The sequence below is a fragment of the Corticium candelabrum genome, chromosome 4 (assembly GCF_963422355.1).
Source record: "Corticium candelabrum chromosome 4, ooCorCand1.1, whole genome shotgun sequence".
NCBI classification, from domain to species: Eukaryota; Metazoa; Porifera; class Homoscleromorpha; order Homosclerophorida; family Plakinidae; genus Corticium; species Corticium candelabrum.
This window is the reverse complement of record NC_085088.1, coordinates 272,501-291,918: the sequence shown is the minus strand read 5'-3', so window position 1 is coordinate 291,918 and position 19,418 is coordinate 272,501. Positions and strand designations below refer to the sequence as shown.

The 19,418-nt window shown below is 40.9% G+C and overlaps 5 protein-coding genes across 6 annotated transcripts in view; 1 reads left to right on the top strand and 4 right to left on the bottom strand.

Moving 5' to 3' along the window:
* Window positions 1–323: 323 nt before the first annotated feature.
* Window positions 324–10,128, bottom strand: LOC134179142 (mucin-4-like). Its single transcript, XM_062646036.1, has 23 exons — window positions 9,931–10,128; window positions 9,244–9,858; window positions 8,940–9,185; window positions 8,513–8,884; window positions 8,303–8,458; window positions 7,990–8,115; window positions 7,822–7,932; window positions 6,243–7,757; window positions 6,047–6,174; window positions 4,905–5,910; window positions 4,233–4,841; window positions 3,917–4,168; window positions 3,487–3,855; window positions 3,276–3,431; window positions 3,067–3,192; window positions 2,412–2,531; window positions 2,230–2,352; window positions 1,954–2,079; window positions 1,768–1,893; window positions 1,507–1,700; window positions 1,353–1,444; window positions 929–1,294; window positions 324–855 (listed from the first exon to the last, which is right to left on the bottom strand). The coding sequence occupies exons 1-23, from the start codon at window positions 10,040–10,042 to the stop codon at window positions 747–749; spliced, it is 7,155 nt and encodes a 2,384-aa protein (XP_062502020.1). The 5' UTR covers window positions 10,043–10,128; the 3' UTR covers window positions 324–746.
* LOC134177930 (mucin-like protein) lies at window positions 10,126–12,670 on the bottom strand. The gene is made up of 5 exons (XM_062644706.1): window positions 12,196–12,670; window positions 11,577–12,128; window positions 11,387–11,514; window positions 10,247–10,954; window positions 10,126–10,161 (listed from the first exon to the last, which is right to left on the bottom strand). The coding sequence occupies exons 1-5, from the start codon at window positions 12,335–12,337 to the stop codon at window positions 10,126–10,128; spliced, it is 1,566 nt and encodes a 521-aa protein (XP_062500690.1). The 5' UTR covers window positions 12,338–12,670.
* A 1,242-nt stretch (window positions 12,671–13,912) lies between these two features.
* Window positions 13,913–18,742, top strand: LOC134178947 (uncharacterized). Of its 2 annotated transcripts, none has more exons than XM_062645860.1 (2): window positions 13,913–14,664; window positions 17,438–18,742. In XM_062645860.1, the coding sequence occupies exon 2, from the start codon at window positions 17,974–17,976 to the stop codon at window positions 18,607–18,609; it is 636 nt and encodes a 211-aa protein (XP_062501844.1). In that variant the 5' UTR covers window positions 13,913–14,664; window positions 17,438–17,973; the 3' UTR covers window positions 18,610–18,742. The 2 variants fall into 2 exon arrangements, with proteins under 2 accessions (XP_062501844.1, XP_062501843.1); XM_062645859.1 differs by having other exon boundaries at window positions 17,249–18,742.
* LOC134178946 (uncharacterized) lies at window positions 14,671–16,310 on the bottom strand. Its single transcript, XM_062645857.1, has one exon. It carries the CDS (start codon window positions 15,989–15,991, stop codon window positions 15,086–15,088), a length of 906 nt encoding a protein of 301 aa, XP_062501841.1. The 5' UTR covers window positions 15,992–16,310; the 3' UTR covers window positions 14,671–15,085.
* Window positions 18,743–19,039: 297 nt separating the features above from the next.
* LOC134177928 (mucin-like protein) overlaps window positions 19,040–19,418 on the bottom strand; it is a 9,106-nt gene continuing 8,727 nt past the window's right edge. The window contains exon 16 of the mRNA XM_062644705.1: window positions 19,040–19,418. Within this exon, the coding sequence (XP_062500689.1) occupies window positions 19,271–19,418 (148 nt within the window). The 3' untranslated portion in view covers window positions 19,040–19,270.

The following is a 19,418-nucleotide window of genomic DNA, read 5'->3' as shown; positions in this document are numbered from 1 at the left end:
ACATCTGTCTCAGAAATAAGAAGACAAACACTTGTCTTCTTATTGATATCAGCTGTCCTGCTGATGGCAACATTGGCAAGAAACATGCTGAGAAGTTGGCGAAGTACAGCGACTTGCGAGTGGAGATAAGCCGCATGTGGCATTGTCGAACACTGGTGGTTCCGGTGGTCTTGGGAGCTTTGGGCACAGTGCACGCAGGTATTGCACGGTGGCTGGACATTATTCCAGGTCATCACAACCTGCAGCACTTACAGAAAACAGTGCTTCTGGGATCTACTCGGATCCTTCGTAAAGTCATGTCTTCTTTCTAGACAGCCGTGATGGTCTAAGTACTTCTGAAGCAGGGTTTGCTTCCGGTACTTGTAATAGACTTTACAAACCAGGCTGATCTGGTTGAGCACGACAATAATAATATTTATTTCTATCGCATCACACACAGTAATGCAGTTCCCACTGGGGGCATACTAACACACGTACAACACATAGCTAAATACAGTAACAACACAAGACAAACTACCGCCATATTCCTACAGGCACTTGAGCTCACGTGATTGATCTGTACCAGCTTTTCTATATTTCTCACTGCAGTCTATGAGTATCTAGAGACAAAGACAATGGCTCCGTCACTACACCACATTCTAAAACTAGTACGCGTATACGCATGCACAACGAAATTGTAATCTAAACAGCAATTGCAATCAATTATAACATGCATGAAACGTTTTAATGTCATGGGTTCATCTTGATCAGCCAATTGGTTCTTGCCTAACAGAACTTTGAATTGGTTCAAGAGGCAATTCGTATGGACTAGAGTCATCGTGTGGTTTCACTTTTGCTCGTTTCTTTGAAGACATTCTGCAATGCAAAAACAAATGTGCAATGATAGGTAAATTAGTAAGAGTCAACATCAGAACAGTATAGCACATACATGAAATAGACAACACAGCAGACCGCGATGATGATCATGACCCCTCCAATGGTACCTCCAATAATGCTTGCTTTCTCTGAAGAAGAAAGAGTACTGCCTTTAGTTGCAAAATCAGTACCCGCAGTTGGCGCAAAACTTGTAGCAGTAGTCTTCAGATTGACAACAGAAATTTGAGCCAACGACAAACCCACTGCTTCAAAACTGCTTCTGGAACTAGCTGTTTGTAGTGCCTGCAGAACAGTCATTGCAGAAACGGTGGTTGCTTTATTGGGACTGAAGATATAAAAGGTGGTAATAACATCAGATCCAGCTTGAATAACGGATAAAACGATGACGTCAGTCACAGTGATGCTAGTATTTCCAACACTAAACGGAGCAACTGATTGACAGACACAATTTCATCAAATAAGTTATGATGTTTTACTCTTTCTTGTTTGCTTGCAAGCAATCTTCACTTCCATTACAGAAACTAAACACAGCTTCAGCAACAGCTTTCTTGAACTTTGTCTCATTAAACTTGAGAGAACAAGTACAGACGATGACACAACTTTCTAAATGATGCAACTACAAGACCAAACCTGTGCGACTGTTAGGTTGGCAAATATTGCATTAACTTCCCCAAGACTTGTATCAAGCATTGTAGTTGTCACATGTACAGTAACTCCCGCTGCCTCCGTGGTTGGTATCGGTTTAGTAAAAGTCACCGGTCTAGACGTAATTGGAGATTTAGTTGGAGGTTCAGTTGGTGGTGGTGTTTCTCCTTCAACCAAAGCTGCACATACAGCAAGGCTGCTATAATTGTTGGCTCACAGCAAATTCAATCACTGAATGTAACTCACTTCGACATGTACCATTGAAATTGAATGTTCTTGAAGGACAGTCACATCTGTACGCACCATCTGTGTTGTGGCAAATTTGGGTCATGTCTGAACAAGGCTTAGACAATGCAATACACTCATTAACATCTACAGCACAAGTAGCCTACATGTTAATGAATATCATAAAAAATCAAGCATCACACCAACCATCACACGAATGACCATCAGCATTGAGAATATAACCAGAACGACAACTGCATACAAATGATCCCACAGTGTTGATGCAGAGTTGGTCACAGTTGTTGCCATTTTCATGTGCACATTCATTGATATCTGAAAGTAACATAAAACTTCCACTAACACACACACACACACACACACACACACACACACACACACACACACACACACACACACACACACACACACACACATACACACACACACACACCGTGTCTAGCTACTATGTTAACTATCCTTTACCACTGCAGTTGTTGTGACTATTGCTGTCAATTTCAAATCCTTGATTACAATAGCAGTTGTCACCGTTACGACCCACAGCACAGAGTTGTTCACAGACTACTGGTTCTCTACACATTTCAAGCGCTGAACATAGACAACATGATTTATTGACCATTTTTTCCAACTGAACTTAATTTGCTAACCGCTGCATGTTACTCCATTGTCATCAAGTTCAAAGCCCAAATAGCAAGCACAAGAAAAAGAACCAATACTGTTATTGCAGATCTGATGGCATCGGGACAGATCAGCACACTCATTGATGTCTAAAAAAATAAACTTCTCATCTACAAAATTAATTGACTTCAAATTTAAGATTTACAGAATGAATGTCATTTAGACAAAAATAACAGTTCTAATAAATCACAGTACATAAAAAATAAAAATTCTAAACGTCTCCGTCACAGGAGCATACAAGCAGCAGGGTTTCACAATTAAACTGGCAAGGCAAATTAGTATTACATTGAACTAAATGAATCACATCAAACATACTTGCTAAGTACTCACCCAAGCTGTTCACTCTACTACCTCCCTGATAGCAAACAATAGCAACAAATTACTTAAGAGATTTTACAATCAAGTTTTAAGTTTTGGAGTAGATGAGAAATGTAGAAATGTTTTGAGATGGGATTCTATGTTTTCCCTGATACATTTGATTTAAGCTGCAAATCATTTTTAAACTCTGCTTGCTATGACATGTTCTCAAGAAAGTGCAAAACCGAACTACAATTTGTAGCTCAAACTCTTGTAGCATTTTCATATGTTACTTGATACATTTGCAAATATATTGCAAACACTAACCATTGCATGATCTTCCATTTTCATTCAAAGTGTAGCCTGCATTGCAGTGGCAACTGTAGCTGCCCATGCTGTTTGAACAAACTTGATCACAATCGTTAGTTGCACTGCTTCGACATTCATTTAGATCTAAAAGTAAACAGTTTACATTTCTACGTGATATATCAAAAGGAATGAATGATCAGCAATATTAAGATGACAACACAGTTAACCTTCACAAGAGTCATTCCTTGCAAGCGTGCCATTTGGACAGTCACCACATGTGGCTCCAGTTAAGGGTGCAGGATTGTCAGTACATTCCACACCAGGAAAGCAATCGACATCATTACAACCATCAATATCTTCACCACAAAGCCTGCCACCATAACCTAAACACAAAAAATTAAAATAAGAAAGTAACAATTTAGTGACTTCCTCTGCTACCTGGTCCACAGCTACAACTCTGTAAAATAAATCTATTCTCTCCAGGGTCTTCGTTTCCATCACTACACGTTGCATTAAGTTCTTGATGACAAGCACACAGTCTCACAAGTGGATGTAACAGAGTGGGTGCTCCAGCAGAATCAATGGCAAGAAACTGAATGCTCACAGTCTTGGTAGACATGGGAGTCCAAGTAAAATTATACATAGCACCTACCCTTGTGAACGTGTACTCCTCTAGTGATGGTAGACTTCCACGAAGGGTGACATTAAAAGTATCATTGGCATCAATCACTGTGAATAGATAAGCAGTTGTATCATTGATAAAAGCAAATAAAGTTTCATTGCCAGTCACGACTGGAGGAGTGTTGTCTACACAGTTAATTAACATACATAAAAGACATTGACATGTATCTACTCTGCAATTGGATACCTAATGTTGCCACATCCACTTCATTTGTCTTCTCCGTTGCAACTGATTGTGAAGCAACTTCTATGTCCCCTGTCACGCCACCATCAAATAGACACACTGGATCTCCACCACATGCCGTAACAAGCTCGGGACTTGCAATCGCTGTCAGATTTACTTCATCAAAGAAAAGTGGAATTGCTTCTGGAAAGCTAAAGTCTGAAGGGCCTGAGTTGTCAGAATAATAAAACAGACTCTCATTGGAGTCTACTTCCCCTATAAACAATAATTACGTATATAGCAGTACGTTGCTCATACAACACAATCAAGTTAGCCTTACAAGAAAGTCCAAATTGAAAGTGTATTGCCCTGTCTGAAGCATCAGATGACAAAACAGATCCATTTCGTGTTGTTAGGTCATTGTCTGGATTTTGATCCCACACTCCCAACAAACCCCTTGTTTGGCCCATCAAATCTACTGGGCCAGCAAACACAACAGCCAGAAGTCCCTTTTTTGCCTCTACTCGGACTGAGATACCTGAACTGAACAGAGCCTCAAATACTACCTCTGTTGGCTGTGATACAATGACATTGTCGAGAGTTAGAGTAGACGTATTGCTTAGCTCCGTGACATTGTTTGTAATATTAACAAATGACATATCTCTGATATGTCTAGCAAATAACTCCAGTGTATTGTTTGCTGTTAGCTGCACATGAAGTACAGTTGAATTAGGATCACTAGCTGTAAAATCATTGCTAGGAGAAAATTGAGCCATTGCGAATGCGGTAAATACAGTAGCAGTAGAATTGCCTGCTCCAGTTGGTTCAGCTCGACCTTCCAATACAAATGATTCATCACTAGTCTTAATCAAAATGTACTCTCCGTGCCCATTGAATGTATATGATTTTCCATCCATTGTCCGAATGTGAGGGTCACCAAAGAACCATCCTACAATGACAGCAATTAACTCGACTTTAAGCTACACAGAATAGATTTAATACACAACTATACCCCATCCAGGTGGCCAATAAAACCAAGATGGTATACTAGGTCTCCTCTCATAGTACAAATGGCAGTTGCTAGACTGAAGACAACACCAGTCATATGGCTCTACCGTCAACAGAGAATGAAAAAGCTTATCATCTGTGAAAGGACTCAATCGATGGTAAGGACTAGCACTGCCTCCAAATGGAGAACCCACATTCAGCCATTGAGAGTGATAGCAGCATTCAGTCTCTGCCAGCAGTATGTTATTTCCAATAAAGAGAAATGATGGAAACTGTTGGATATAGCACTCTCCCTTTATGCTTAAAGAACTTACTTGACGATATCGACGATCGCGTGCAGCATGAGATAAAGTCCATGGACAAGGAAGAAATATGAATGGCCAGTCTGCTGTGTTTCCAAACCTGTTTTTATCCTCACAATACCACTCATGACATTGCATTTCAGCGACAACAGTTGCAGAAGTGAGATGAAATAACAACAGTCCTGTGTAGTTACCTGTCTTGACTTGGTCAACGTTGTTTATAGCATCTGTCTGAGCGCCAGGCTGATTAAAGTACTGCCTGCCATCTCCTGCTGTATATCCCACTACAGCACTTTGCCGACCAGAAAACTGAACATCAATGTAACTGTAGAGAAGAAAAGTATTGAAATAGTCTGTGATGAGAGCTGCTTGGAATGTATTTCGTAAACCAGAATATTCATCATCATAAGAAGGGCTGCCATCTGGGTAGTTTGGTACATCCTCCCATGTTGCAACATAAACAACTTTTGACTTAAACGCAGAGTGTTCAGAATACAGCTCATGAACAAGTTCGTCTGCTCTCTTAGTAACATTATTGTCACTCTCATGATGAGAACCATACCAGATATTTCCTTCTGTTCGACTATCAACATCTACCCAAAATGGAGCAAAAATAAGACGGTCTGCTAGCCTGTGATCTCCCGGGAACAACTGAGGGACATAAAGATAAAATGGAAACTCTGTTGATATAATCCCATTTGCACACACCTACACAAAACGATAATGCAACTTTTAGTCAAATATGTTTCTAAATCCTATATAAGTTACAACATGTACAATTGTATACAAATAATAATTTCAATGTGTTTCACTAATAGCACAAAAATGTAAATGGTTGACTTACAAAGAAACTATAAATGACTCGACCAAGTGCAGGTATCGGACGACAACCAATATCTAGCCGTTCAGTGCAGCCATCATCAGTTCTAGAGAGTGCTTCATCACCGACATCATGACCAAAAGGAAACCAATCTACATAAAATTCCAATCTGTATGTATCTACAGTATCTCATAAATAGCTATATTGACTGTAAGCTTACAACGTAGTGGTGCTAAAGACAGTGGTGTTGGTACTGGTGTTGACATTGAAGATGGTAGGACTACTGGAGTTGCAGTAACTTGAAGTTCATCATCAGAAGTATGAGTAGCAGTTGCTAAAGAAGTTGTCGCTGCAGAGGTAAAATCTAACGTAGAAGTGACAGTCACTCTAGATGCAGTAGGAGCAAAACTGCCTGTATGTGGCAACATATTGGACATAGTAGTTGCTGAAGACATAAGAACTGCAAAAGTAGTGGTTGATGACAAAGCTGCACTTACTAAAATAGCAGTAACTGGACTACTAGTTAGCAAAGCAGTTGCAAAAGAAGTTTTTGCAGAATTAAGAGTTGTCACAAAAGGAATAAATGGTAAAAATACTGAAGTTGCCACAGAAGAAACGGATGGTGAAAAAATAGAAGAAGGTTCTACAGGAACAGTAGCTACTGATGAGGTAGAGGTTGTCACTGTAGAAATAGTTGCTAAAACTGAAGATGTAGAAGTCGTCACAAGAGTAATAGATGCCGAAGATGTAGGAGTTGTCGCATTAAAACTAGAAGCTGAAGGCATAGTAGTTGTCACAAAAGCAGCAGATGTTGAAGATGTAGGAGTTGTTGCATTAGAACCAGAAACTGAAGGCGTAGTAGTCGTCACAAAAGCAGCAGATGTTGAAGATGTAGGAGTTGTCGCATTAGAACCAGAAGCTGAAGATGTAGCAGTCGTCACAAGAGCAATAGATGCTGAAGATGTAGGAGTGGTCGCATTAGAACCAGACGCTGAAGATGTAGCAGTCGTCACAAGAACAATAGATGCTGAAGACGTAGGAGTTGTCCCATAAGAACCAGAAGCTGAAGATGTAGCAGTCGTCACAAGAGCAATAGATGCTGAAGATGTAGGAGTCATCACAAGAGTAATAGATGCTGAAGATGTAGGAGTGGTCGCATTAGAACCAGACGCTGAAGATGTAGCAGTCGTCACAAGAACAATAGATGCTGAAGATGTACGAGTTGTCAACGAAGTGATAAATGCCGAAAAATTTGATGCAGATGAGACAACATAAGTTCCTGGAAGAGCATATGTCAAAGAGTCAGATTTTGATACAGAAGCAATGAATTTTGAAGATGTAGGAGTTAGTGCAGAAGCAATAAATGCTGAAACAGTAGAAGTTGCTGGCAAAGTCATAAACTCTGGATGACTATGACTGAATGTTGGACTTGGATTGATGACTAGACTTGGCCTAATGGTAAGAAGTGGTGGTGGAGGTGGTGGTAGAAGTCCAAAAGAAGTTGTTAGAGATGGCAGAACATCAATAACTATGGACTCTGCATTGTGTGGAGATGGTGACAATGGAAGCGCCATGAAACTAGACGTGGAACTTAAAGTTCTACTTGGTGCAATAATTGGAGGTAAAGATGTTGGACTTGGAGCGATAAATCTACTTGCTCTAGTGGCTGTAGGTGAAATTCCAATAACAGTTAGTGTTTGAGTTGACACATCACTCACCTTGGACTCTGCAATGCCTGCAAATAATGAAAACGTACATGCTCCAAAAACTAAACATTTGACTTGAAGCAATAATTGTACTTGGTAGTGTAGCTGGAGGTGGAGGTGGTGGTAGAAGTCCTACAACTGCTGACATGGAAGCTGAAGTGTTTGCTGCAGTTGGTGTAATGCCACTGGGTTGTGACAACTGTCCTATATGGGGCAGTTCATCATGAATTAATGCAAGAGACATACACTGTATATACCTACCATAACATGATTTGCCATCACCACTGAGACTGTAGCCTTCATAGCAGCTGCATATAAAACTGCCAATAATATTGATACAACTTTGCTCACAATTGTTATTTTCCCAAGCTTGGCATTCGTCCAGATCTACCAAAACACAGTGGAGATTTTTTACTTACACACACACACACACACACACACACACACACACACACACACACACACACACACACACACACACACACACACACACACACACATGCACACACACATGCACGTACCCCACACATATGTAGTCACATTCAACATGTACAAAAAGACAATATGCACGCACCCACACAAGAACCATTTCTCGCAATAGTGCCATTCGGACAATCTCCACACGTGGCTCCAGTTAGAGGTGCTGGATTGTCAATACATACAACACCAGGAAAACAATGAGTATTATTACAACCATCAACATCTTCATCACAGAATGTGCCACCGTAACCTAAATAGAACTTTCTTGACATCAACAAACAGAATCATGAAAGTACAGCTGTACCTGAACCACAGCTACAACTCTGTAAAATAAATTTGCTCTCTCCACGATCTTCATTTCCATCAATACAAGTTGCGTTAAGTTCTCGATGACATCCACACAGTCTCACAACTGGATGTAACAAAGTGGCTGCTCCCGTAGAATCTTTAGCAAGAAACTGAATGCTCACAATTTGTCTAGACCTGGGAGTCCAAGTAAAGTTATATACACTACCAGACCACGAAAATATATATTCTTCTTGTGATGGAAGACTTCCTTCAACAATGACATCAAAACTATCATCATCCCTATCAGTCACTGTAAACAAGTAGACTGTAGTGTCGTTGACATATGCATAGAGAGTCTCGTTGCCAATCAAAATTGGTGGACTATTAGCTACAGATCAAACATATCATTGAGAACAAATCAAAATGCACAATACAAATACTACCTAATATCAAAGAGTTGGCTTTGTTGGTCTGTTCTGTTGTCAGGGTCTGTATGGCAACTTCTATGTCTCCAGTCACAACACCATCAAACAGACATTCATGATCACCAGAACATGCTGTGATTAGGGCTTCACTTGCCATGCTTGTCAGATTCACTTCATCCATAAAGAGTGGAGTTATTATTGGTACGTCAGAAGATCCTGAACCATTTTGATAATAGAAGAGACTTTCACCCAATAGTAGCTTCCCTACAAACAACACACAATAGCAAGCGCATTCTCTACACACAAAAAATCTGTGCTATACAAGAAAGTCCAAATTGAAAGTGTATTGTTCTGTCTGAAGCATCAGAAGACAAGATAGTTCCATTTCGTGTTTTAAAGTCATTCTCAGGATTTTCATCCCACACTCCCAAGAGACCCCTCGTCTCACCCATCAGAGTTACTGGACCAGCAAACACAACAGACAGCAGTCTCTTCTTTGCTTCCACTCTAACTGAAATACCTGCACTGAACAAAGCCTCCAATGTTTTGCTGTTTGGCTTTAATAAGACAACATTGTCTAAGACTAAGATAGACTTGTTGTTTAGCTCTGTGTAGTTGCTCGTAATGTCTATAAATGACTCTTGCCCTGTTCCAGTTTGTCTTGCAAACACCTCCATTGTATTGTTTGCTGTTAGCTGCACATGTAGTACAGTTGAGTTGGGATCATTTGCTGTGAAATCATTACTAGCAGAAAACTGAGCCATTGCAAATGCTGTAAATACAGTAGCAGTATCTACTTCTTCTCCAATAGACTCAGCTCGACCTTCTAATACAAATGACTCATCATTAGTCTTCATGACAATGTATTCTCCATGTCCATTAAATGTGTACAACTTCCCATCCATTGTTCGAATGTGAGGATCGCCAAATAACCATCCTGTAGTAAAGAAATCACAATTCTATTTATAGCACAAGTTGGCATGTAGAGAAATACTATCATAATGCTAACCCCATCCTACTCTATTGTAGGAATCTGTTGACCTACTGGGTCGTCTCTCAAAGTACAGATGGCAGTTGTTGGATTGAATACAACACCAAATGAAAGGCTGCACAGTCCACATGAAACGATATTCTTGGTGATGTGAAACGGGACTAAATCGATGATATGGACTACAGCTGCCTCCATTTGGAGATCCCAATTTTATCAGGCCGGTTTCATTTTCATAGCAGCACACTGTCTCTGGTGTAATTGTCATATCATTAATATATTCCCGATATGGGAAAGCCTGGATATAGCAAATTCCTTTGTCACTTGAAGAACTTACTTGAATGTATCGACTGTCCATTGCAGCATGTGATGCTGTCCATGGGCAGGGAGCAAGAAGAGATGACCATAATGATGGATCTCTAAACCTGTGTGTCTTGTCTTCACAATACCATTTCTGGCATTGAGAGTCAGCAGTAGCTTGCACTATCGAAGCAGAAGCTAGGTGGAAGAATAACATCCCTGTGTAATTGCCAGTTTTGACTTGACTGACGTTACGAATAGCATTTGTCAGTGAGCCAGGTTGATTAAAAAACTGCACGCCATCTCCTGTTGTATATCCCACTAGAGCACTGTCTCGACCAGAAAACTGAATGTCAATGTAATTGTAGATCATAAATGTGTTGATAAAGTCTGTGATGAGTACTGCTTGGAAGGTATTTATTAAACCAGAATATTCATCAGTATACCACAAACCATCCGGGTAGTTTTGTACATTTTCCCAAGTTGCAACATAGACAACTTCTGACATGAAATCAGAATTGTTAGGGCTTAACTCATGAACCAGTTTATCTGCTTTGTATGTAACATCGCCATCATTATTCTTTCGATGAGAGCCATACCAAACGTGTCCTTGCCTTCTAATATCAACGTCTACCCAAAAAGGAGCAAGTAAGAAACGATCTCTTGAGCTGTCAATTCCAGGAAATAACTTTGGTGTATAGTCACGAAAGGATGAATTTGTTGTAATAATCCCATTAGCACATACCTGCCAAACAATTTGTTGTAATTAGTTATTTATTGGGACATTTATTCCAAAATAAATGTTCATGTGGATAGGACAGAATGTATCAGTAGAGGTAAACACAATAGACTGATCGCTATATCAGTCCTGCTTTATAAATTAATTAATATTTTATACACTTTATACTCACTCAATAATTTTGGCTTGCTGTGTTGCCATGGTGATCACCTTCCAACTGCATGACCATGCAAGATATCCCAAAGATCAAATAGGTCTAGCTACACATGCACTTGCAAAATTGGCCACTAGTCCATTAACACCAACAGTCTTAGTTGGCTGTTATTAGTCATGCAGTTGAAGACAGAGAGACATTGAATTGTCACATAGATAGGAAAATTCTGCAAATACGTCACACGTACACTAACAGCAAGTGGACATTACATCAAACTTACTTACATAAAAGTTAGTAATGAATTGACCAAGTACTGGAACAGAGTTACAATCAGTGTCAAGTCTTTCTGAGCAGTCATCATCCGTTCGAGATAGATTACCATGTCCAACTTGTGCACCAAAAGGAAATACATCTAAGAACAACAAATATCAACATACATCCTGCTAGAATGTTTACACAAATCCGATGACTTACTAATTGGCAATGGCTGATCCACAGACAGTGTAATGCCTGGGGGTGGAGGAGGTGGTAGAAAACCTACAGGAGTTGATATGGAAGGAGAAGCAGTGACTACACTTGGTGTAAACGCTGGAGGTGGAGGTGGTGGTACAAAGCCTAAGGTTATTGACGCTGGAGTTGGAGAGGCAGCTTTGGTTGGTACAATAATAGGTGGTGGTGGCGGGGGCAATATTAATCCCGTGACAGTTGGTCTTGCAGTTACGGTAGATCCTTTGGTTGGGTCAATAATAGGTGGTGGTGGTGGGGGCAATCCTGTGACAGTTGGTCTTGTAGTTATGGCAGATGCTTTGGTTGGGTCAATAATAGGTGGTGGTGGTGGGGGCAATCCTATGACAGTTGGTCTTGCAGTTGAAGCAGATGCTTTAGTTGGGTCAATACTAGGTGGTGGTGGCGGGGGCAATCCTGTGACAGTTGGTCTCACAGTTAAAGCAGATATTTCAGTAGGTGATGAAGTGGCAATAAATGCAGGAGTCACAGTTACTGAGTCGTTTTGAGCAAGACCTCTTGCTACATGAAATAAAGAAGATCAAATAACCAGTAAAGAAGACATACAATGCCACACAAGTGTGAGGACCTTGTCTGGGTGGTGTCTGGAGAAAAAGGAAGACATGAAGGCCAAACACGTAAAACCACATCCTAGGTCTAGAGCTGCAGGTAATGTAACACATAGAGACACAGCAAACAAAGGGTAAACCAATGGTCTCTAGGAAGAGCATGCAATGACCTTCCTTAATTAGACTTCCCACCCCAATGAATTACTTAAAATAATTTTGGGTCGATATAACAACAAACATAATACCTATTACTTTCAGAAAGTGCTAATCCATCTACTCTGTAAAACATGACATGACATACCTACATAACTAGTAGATGAGACGATACATGATATGCTGCATACTTGCAAGGTGGTAACTATATACAACCTTCTATATCTTCCAACCTATGAATTCAATATCTAGACAGTAGATTAAATTGATACACTATAAATGAACAAATACGTGTAAGAAACAATTTCTAAGAAGGTGTCCACTAAACTTTAGACCATTTGCCAACAGTTCAGATTTGCATTTTGACCCTATCAGATGCACATGTAGGTAAAGAGAAAATCAAATTAACTTGCTCTCCCCATTTCTATTTCCAGCATACATTCAAAACTTACATATATATTCCAACGGTATGGTATGTATAGTGTTGTAAATCTTACTTCTATGAATTAAATATACAGTAGATTGAATTGATACGCTATAAACGAACAAAAAACGTGTAAAAAACAATTTCTAGGAAGATGTCCACTAAACTCTAGACCATTTGCAAACAGTTCAGATTTGTCCTATATCATGTGCAGATGCACGTCTACTTAGTTACAGAGAAAATCAAATTAGTTTGCTCTGCCCCACGTAGTTTAGCGCTGTCTTTCATATTCTGTCTAACACAATGTAGAACATTTTGCAATTGATTGGCCTACTACGTATAGGTATATAGTCTACGTATACACGTACCTTCTATTTCCGTGTTTGATCATGGTCATCATTTCCCTAGACCTACATACTGTAGAACTTCTGCGCAGCTACAGCGCCAGACAGAGATCACACGAAGACGCGTTGCTGCTTCAACTCTAGGATTCGTGAATGAATTCGAATTCAACACCGAAAACAGATCGAGATCGAGAGAGAGTTAAAGTAGATTGACCACAATAATGAATGATACATAGGCTACGTATCGACGTCGATATTGGAATTTCTCAAAATTTGCGAAACTGCTACAAACTTGTTAGCGCACGCTAATCGAGTGTTGTACACAGATAATAGCATGTTAGATACGCGTGCTGTAGTGTATGACACTTAATTAGATTAGACCTAGCTGGCACGGTATGTAGTAATTAGACATACACTATTTGGTTGGTACGTTAGTGAGCGTTGTAGAGTGTGTAATAACAAGCGAGTCTCTAACTAATCGAGCCCGTGTCCACCGAGCAAACACAAAATTGGCGACGAGGATGGCGCAGAGCCACACAAAGTATGGACATTTGGAACCACTCCAACCGGGTGACAAGATCGATGACTAGCACCAACGTTTTCTGCTCTATCGTACCGCCAACGACATCGTCGACGCGGACAAAATGAAAGCAATATTCCTCACGACAGTCGGAGGAACAACGTACTCAGTATTATCGAACCTCGTCAGTCCGGCTAAACCACAAGATGAGACCCTCGACGAACTCATCACATTGCTGAAGAATCATTACGAACCGAGGAAGATAGTTATCGCCGAAAGGTTCAAATGTTATAAGAGACGGCAGAAAGAGGGCGAATCGATTGCAAATTACGTTGCAGAATTGCGCCGCCTAGCAAAAGATTGCGAATTCGCGGACAGCCCGAACACAGCGTTACGCGATCGATCGGTGTGCGGTCTCCGACATGAAAGCCTACAGCAGAAGGTCCTAGCAGAACGAGACCTGACATTGGAAAAGGCACCGTCGCTAACTCGAGTGTACTATTGGGTTCTTAGTGAGAGACACCGAGTGGCCTTCTACCCTTGCACACGACTCTTCATCTCTCAAGGCCCCCAGGCTAAACCATACATACTCTTAACTATATACGCGGTTATGGTCCCTCCCATAGGAGTGGCCGACACAATCTAGTAACCTCTATTACATCGAGCGCACGAAACCGCAAGACTCGAACTGAAATTGTTGCCAGGAGAACCGCAATCAAGTCGACAAACACACCAAGCAGCGGAGACAACGTTTACCTGCAAGCATCCGGAGGTAGGCGGTTCACTCCCAGGGATAGCAGAGCTAAAGAGCGTGTTTGCCATCGTTGTGATGGACGCGATCACGACTCTGAAAAGTGTTGGTACGAGAGCGCCACTTGCCGGGTTTGCAACGTTAGAGGTCATATCGCCAAAGCTTGCAGGAAACGGAAGCAATCTGGCCAGAAGTATCGAGCGAGTTATGGCTCGGAATTTCAGAACCGCAAGCATGCAAGCATCGAAGTCGACGAAACCCAGCCACCAAACGAATCGAGTCGAAGAAGACGACGAGGTGAGAATGATATATACTCTGACAGACAAACAGAACGCACCTAAAGTCACCGGGGAAGTTGCGGGGGCGTTAGTGACAATGGATGTCGATACCGGGGCATCTATGACTGTGATACCTGCGTACATATACAAACGTTTTCTGACTCGCGTGAAGTTACAGAAGAGTAGAGTCAAACTTCAGACATACTCAGAGTTGCCAACCAGGAATACTGAAAATGCGTGAGATCTCAGATTTTTATCAGTACAGTGACTTATATCTGCATATGGGCGTGGCCACAAACGACTAAATACAGAAATTTTTACAAACACGAAACTATAAAGCTCTCCCGTTGAATCTGGATATGTACAGGGTATTTGCTAAATCCATTAGTTAATGTTAATTAACTAAAGCGACCTCACTTAACTCCGCCTCAAAACAACATCTAACTATCATTCCTGCGTTTTCTGTTATATCTTGCTGTAGCCGTTTTTGCTTTCAGTAGGAGCTCTTTAGTTGGCTCAAACTTCAGAACAGTACCCTGCGTCATAGCTAATTTTGTTATTATAATAGATGCTACAGTCGTTTCTGCATTCAGCCACGGTCGAGATTCACTCCTGTTCTTCCGAATCATGCTGAAAGTCCGTTCTTCTCCAGCATTAGAGTGAGGGATAGTTGCTACCAGCCTGGCAACTTTGCTGAGAAGAGAAAACCATTCCTGTCCATCAGCGTGTTTGGCCCTAGCTAGAAATGCCCATATGCTATCCAGTTTGAAACCATCCTTGCCTACATCTTCAGGAAGAAAACTATCACTAAGCATTTGGTAGTCTAAAAACTCAGATTGTAGGGAATCAATTTCTGTGTGACTGAAATTGATTACGCCATTGTACTTTTCAACGAAATAGAGTACAGATGCAAATTTTGCGCTTTGTCTTGTCCTGAAGTCCGTCCACTTTGCATGTTGGAAAAGAGCGTCTTCAAACGGAAAACGAGAAGTAAGATATTCGGTTGCAGCACTGAAGAACTTTCGAACACCAGCTAGGAAATTTTTCTGTTGAAGAGACGTAATATCTCCTTCTCTTTCTAGCCTTCTGAGCATCTGATTTGTTGCATATCCAACAAGTTCTTCGTCTGACAGTTGATCTTTTGACGCTCTGACTGATGAATCTGTAATATCTGTAGCCCGACGTATAACACGTGGGCTAATGAATCTTTTCAAGAACGATCTAACTAGTTCAAGCATTCGGTCAAAGAGAATATGAATGCAAGGCTCTTCTCTTTGCAACAGCTTGTTTGCTTGTGTGAAGGTAGGCAGAGATGCTTGGAAAAACATAAAGAAAATCTCTGTCATAGGATTTTCAAAGCTTCTACGCAACCTCTGAAACCGAGCATCTCGGCAATTTTCAGACAGAAAATAAGACTTCAAGCCTTCATACTCTAGTAGAACCCTGTTCACGACTTCTTCTAGGCTCAGCCATCTCGTTGATACATATTTCAGTATCTTTCTGTATTCTACAGCACAAAAGGAACAAAAGTCTTGTAGTGAGCTAGTTCTTTTTTGACTGTTTCAAAACCAGAAAAACAAGTCGGTCGTCATATCTTCAAGATCACAACCAGTCACTTCCATAAAGGCCTTGGTAGCAGCACGAGCTGTATTGTGAATAATATGACATGGACATCCAACGAAGGAAACTGAAGGGTTCAAGGAATGAACCCTGGTTATAATAGAGTTACGACGTCCAACATTAACACTAGCGTTGTCAACGCTGAATGCAGCATAATTGCTCCCTGGGATATTTAGCTGTTGAATTACCTCGTTGATTGATTCAATAATTATAGCTGCCGTCCCAGCTTCTTTACCCTTGGTAAGACACATGTCTAGGAGTTGAAAAACAATTTTTCGGGAATCAGGATCAACAAATCGTACAGTCAAAGGATTTAGCTTCTTATCGTCATTTCTGTCAGTAGAACCATCAATGGCAAGAGAGTACAGTTCTTTCTGAATGGCCTTAGCAACATTTTCTCTAATTTCTTCAGCTAGTGCATTGTTTAAGATGCATGTTGACTTGGTGCGACTACAAGAATATCCTTTCGCTGTTGGGCTGTCTGAAAAAATACTTCAAACAAGGGGACTTAATGTATCAGCTAGAGACATTGGAACGTTATGCTGAGCAATCATACACGTCATCTTGACTTCAGTTCTAGTAATCTAAATAGAGAAAATACCATTCATCTATCATCCATCCATCCATCCATCCCTCCCATCCCATCCATGCATTCATAGATACATACAAACATACATACGTATGTATGCATGCATGTATGTATGTATCTAGACTAACACAGTATTCTTAACCTTATCCTGCAATGCAGAATCAGCTCTGGGTATTTTCAGTGACGGTTGAAGAATGGCTCTGTCAGCTTCTGCTGTCTTCTCTGTGTGCCTCTTTCCAGTAACATGCTGACGAATGTCTCCTTCTCCCATGTGACCACAGCTAATTGTACATCTGCACACTGCAATAGAATTTATGGACGTATTTACCACAGGCTGTATGCATGGCCACTTATTTGTGAAGTTTTTTTTGGAATTTGCATTTGTATGTTGCAGCACCTGCAAATTTTCGCCTAGGATTACTGTCACAAGCACTAGCACCTTCTACACTGTTTTGTTCTGAAGGTGGCTCTGTTTCCAATTCGTCCTCTTCTGGTTGTTTTTCATCTGTTTGAATCAAAGATAGTTGACCTTCTAGAGCGTTTGGTTCAGCGCTAACATTTGACTTTTCTTTGTGTCTCTTAGTAGTTATCCAAGAACTACACACAGGACATATAGGAATGGTGCGAATGAAGGCGACGGCTAGAAGTTTTGTATGGTGGCCTGCCTTGGACAGAGATGTTGAGAGTATAGTCAGATTATGTTCCACGTGTCAGGAACAACGGAATAAACCTGCAATTTCAAAGCCAACTCATCCTTGGATATACCCGGAAGGTCCTTGGGAACGTGTCCACGCAGACTTTGTGGAGTACGGAGGAAGACACTACTTATTGTTAGTAGATGCGTTTTCAAAGTGGCCAGAGGTCCATGAATTACACAAGAATACTACTGCTTGCCAGACAGTAGAATGTATGAGAAGAACATTTTACAACTCGTGGAATACCATATTGTATGGTAACTGACAAGGGACCTCAATTCCTATCAGAGTTTAGTAACTTCATGCGCTCAAATGACATCCACCATCAACGTACCCCACCATATCACCCATCCATGAATGGACAGGTGGAGAGGATAGTACAGGAATTAAAGAAGAGCTTGAAGTCTAAGCCATCAGAGCGAACATGGAGTCACCAATTGTCATTGTTCTTACTTCATTATCGGACTACCCCACACGGAACGACGGGAAGACTCCAGCTGAGTTGCTGATGAAACGTTCTCTTAGGACGAGGCTGAGTCTGTTGAAACCGGAAGCTGGGAAAAGGATACGAGATCATCAAAGAGAAGAATTTAACCAGGCTACAACCAATGTAAGAGAAATGGGTCCAGGAGACACTGTTTCTGTCTGGAATCGAAGAAGAGATGGTCGAAGCAAATGGCTTGCAGGAAGAGTGACACAACGACTGGGACCAACATCTTATTTGGTAAATGTAGACGGACACATAAGATACGTGCATATTGATCACTTGATAACAAGAGATGCGACCAATACACAAGTGATTCTGCCAGAAGAACCGGATATCTTGCCAGCTAGAGTTGTACCAGATTCATCAGGACCCATGTTAGAAGATCCTACACTTCCAGCAAGTACACTTACACCTACAGAGACTACAGATGAGGAGTATGTCATGAGGAAATCCACTGAGACTAAAGATCCAGTCACAGACAATGGAGCAACTGAACCTCAGAAGGAAATCAGTCAAAGGAGATATCCAACTCGAGAGAACAGACAGCTACCTCTCAGGTATCGTAGAAACTAAAGGGAGAGGAGTGTAGTGTGTGACACTTAATTAGATTAGACCTAGCTGGCATGGTATGTAGTAATTAGACATAGCACTATTTGGTTGGTACGTTAGTGAGCGTTGTAGAGTGTGTAATAACAAGTGAGTCTCTAACTAATCGAGCCTGTGTCCACCGAGCAAACACAAAACATGCGTAGGTAGGTTACGAGCGCGTGGTGTGTGTGTGTGTGTGTGTGTGTGTGTGTGTGTGTGTGTGTGTGTGTGTGTGTGTGTGTGTGTGTGTGTGTGTGTGTGTGTGTGTGTGTGTGTGTGTGTGTGTGTGTGTGTGTGTGTGTGTGTGTGTGTGTGTGTGTGTGTGTGTGTGTGTGTGTGTGTGTAAGCTAGTCCATGATTAGTTTTAATTTTCTAGCTATAGAGTAGTGACAGACAATAAACTTCAAATGCCTGTATTATAGTTGATTGACATACAACTTTAGTTGACAGTAAATCTGTAATGTCAGAAGAACTTTTGTACTGCTGTCAGATTGAACCAAATCACATATTGTGCAAGCTTCAATTACTGTGATGTTTGAACATGTAATAACTGACTATAACTGGCTAGCTAAACCATACAGCATGCAACTACAATTCTCTACTCTTTAGACTTTAGTAACATTCTTGATGTTAATTTGTCTAAATTCTAATCAAGATGCTGACGTGAGCGAGAGTTCACACTCTCCAAAGTACCCGTACTTGATAATTTCTTCTTCACTGGACGTAAAGGTACATTTTCAGCTTCTTTATTTGAGGTCATCGGATTTACTTTCGAATTCTGTTTTGATTGGCCA

Bases quoted from the DNA above. Each gene is read 5' to 3' on its own strand.
- LOC134177930 (XM_062644706.1), bottom strand. From the start codon at position 12,337: ATGCTCTTCCTAGAGACCATTGGTTTACCCTTTGTTTGCTGTGTCTCT. The intron at 10,955-11,386 runs GTAAGTAAGTTT...ATTGTTTGGCAG, and splicing joins AATTCATTACTAACTTTTAT to GTATGTGCTAATGGGATTAT. The intron at 10,162-10,246 runs GTAAGTTCTTCA...CAATTACACCAG, and splicing joins TGGACAGTCGATACATTCAA to AGACAGTGTGCTGCTATGAA.
- LOC134178946 (XM_062645857.1), bottom strand. From the start codon at position 15,991: ATGACAGAGATTTTCTTTATGTTTTTCCAAGCATCTCTGCCTACCTTC.
- LOC134178947 (XM_062645860.1), top strand. From the start codon at position 17,974: ATGGAGTCACCAATTGTCATTGTTCTTACTTCATTATCGGACTACCCC.
- LOC134179142 (XM_062646036.1), bottom strand. From the start codon at position 10,042: ATGTGGACTGTGCAGCCTTTCATTTGGTGTTGTATTCAATCCAACAAC. The intron at 9,186-9,243 runs GTATAGCACAGA...TGTTGTTTGTAG, and splicing joins CTTTCAATTTGGACTTTCTT to GGAAGCTACTATTGGGTGAA. The intron at 1,445-1,506 runs GTTTGGTCTTGT...TGTTCTCTCAAG, and splicing joins CCAACCTAACAGTCGCACAG to TTTAATGAGACAAAGTTCAA.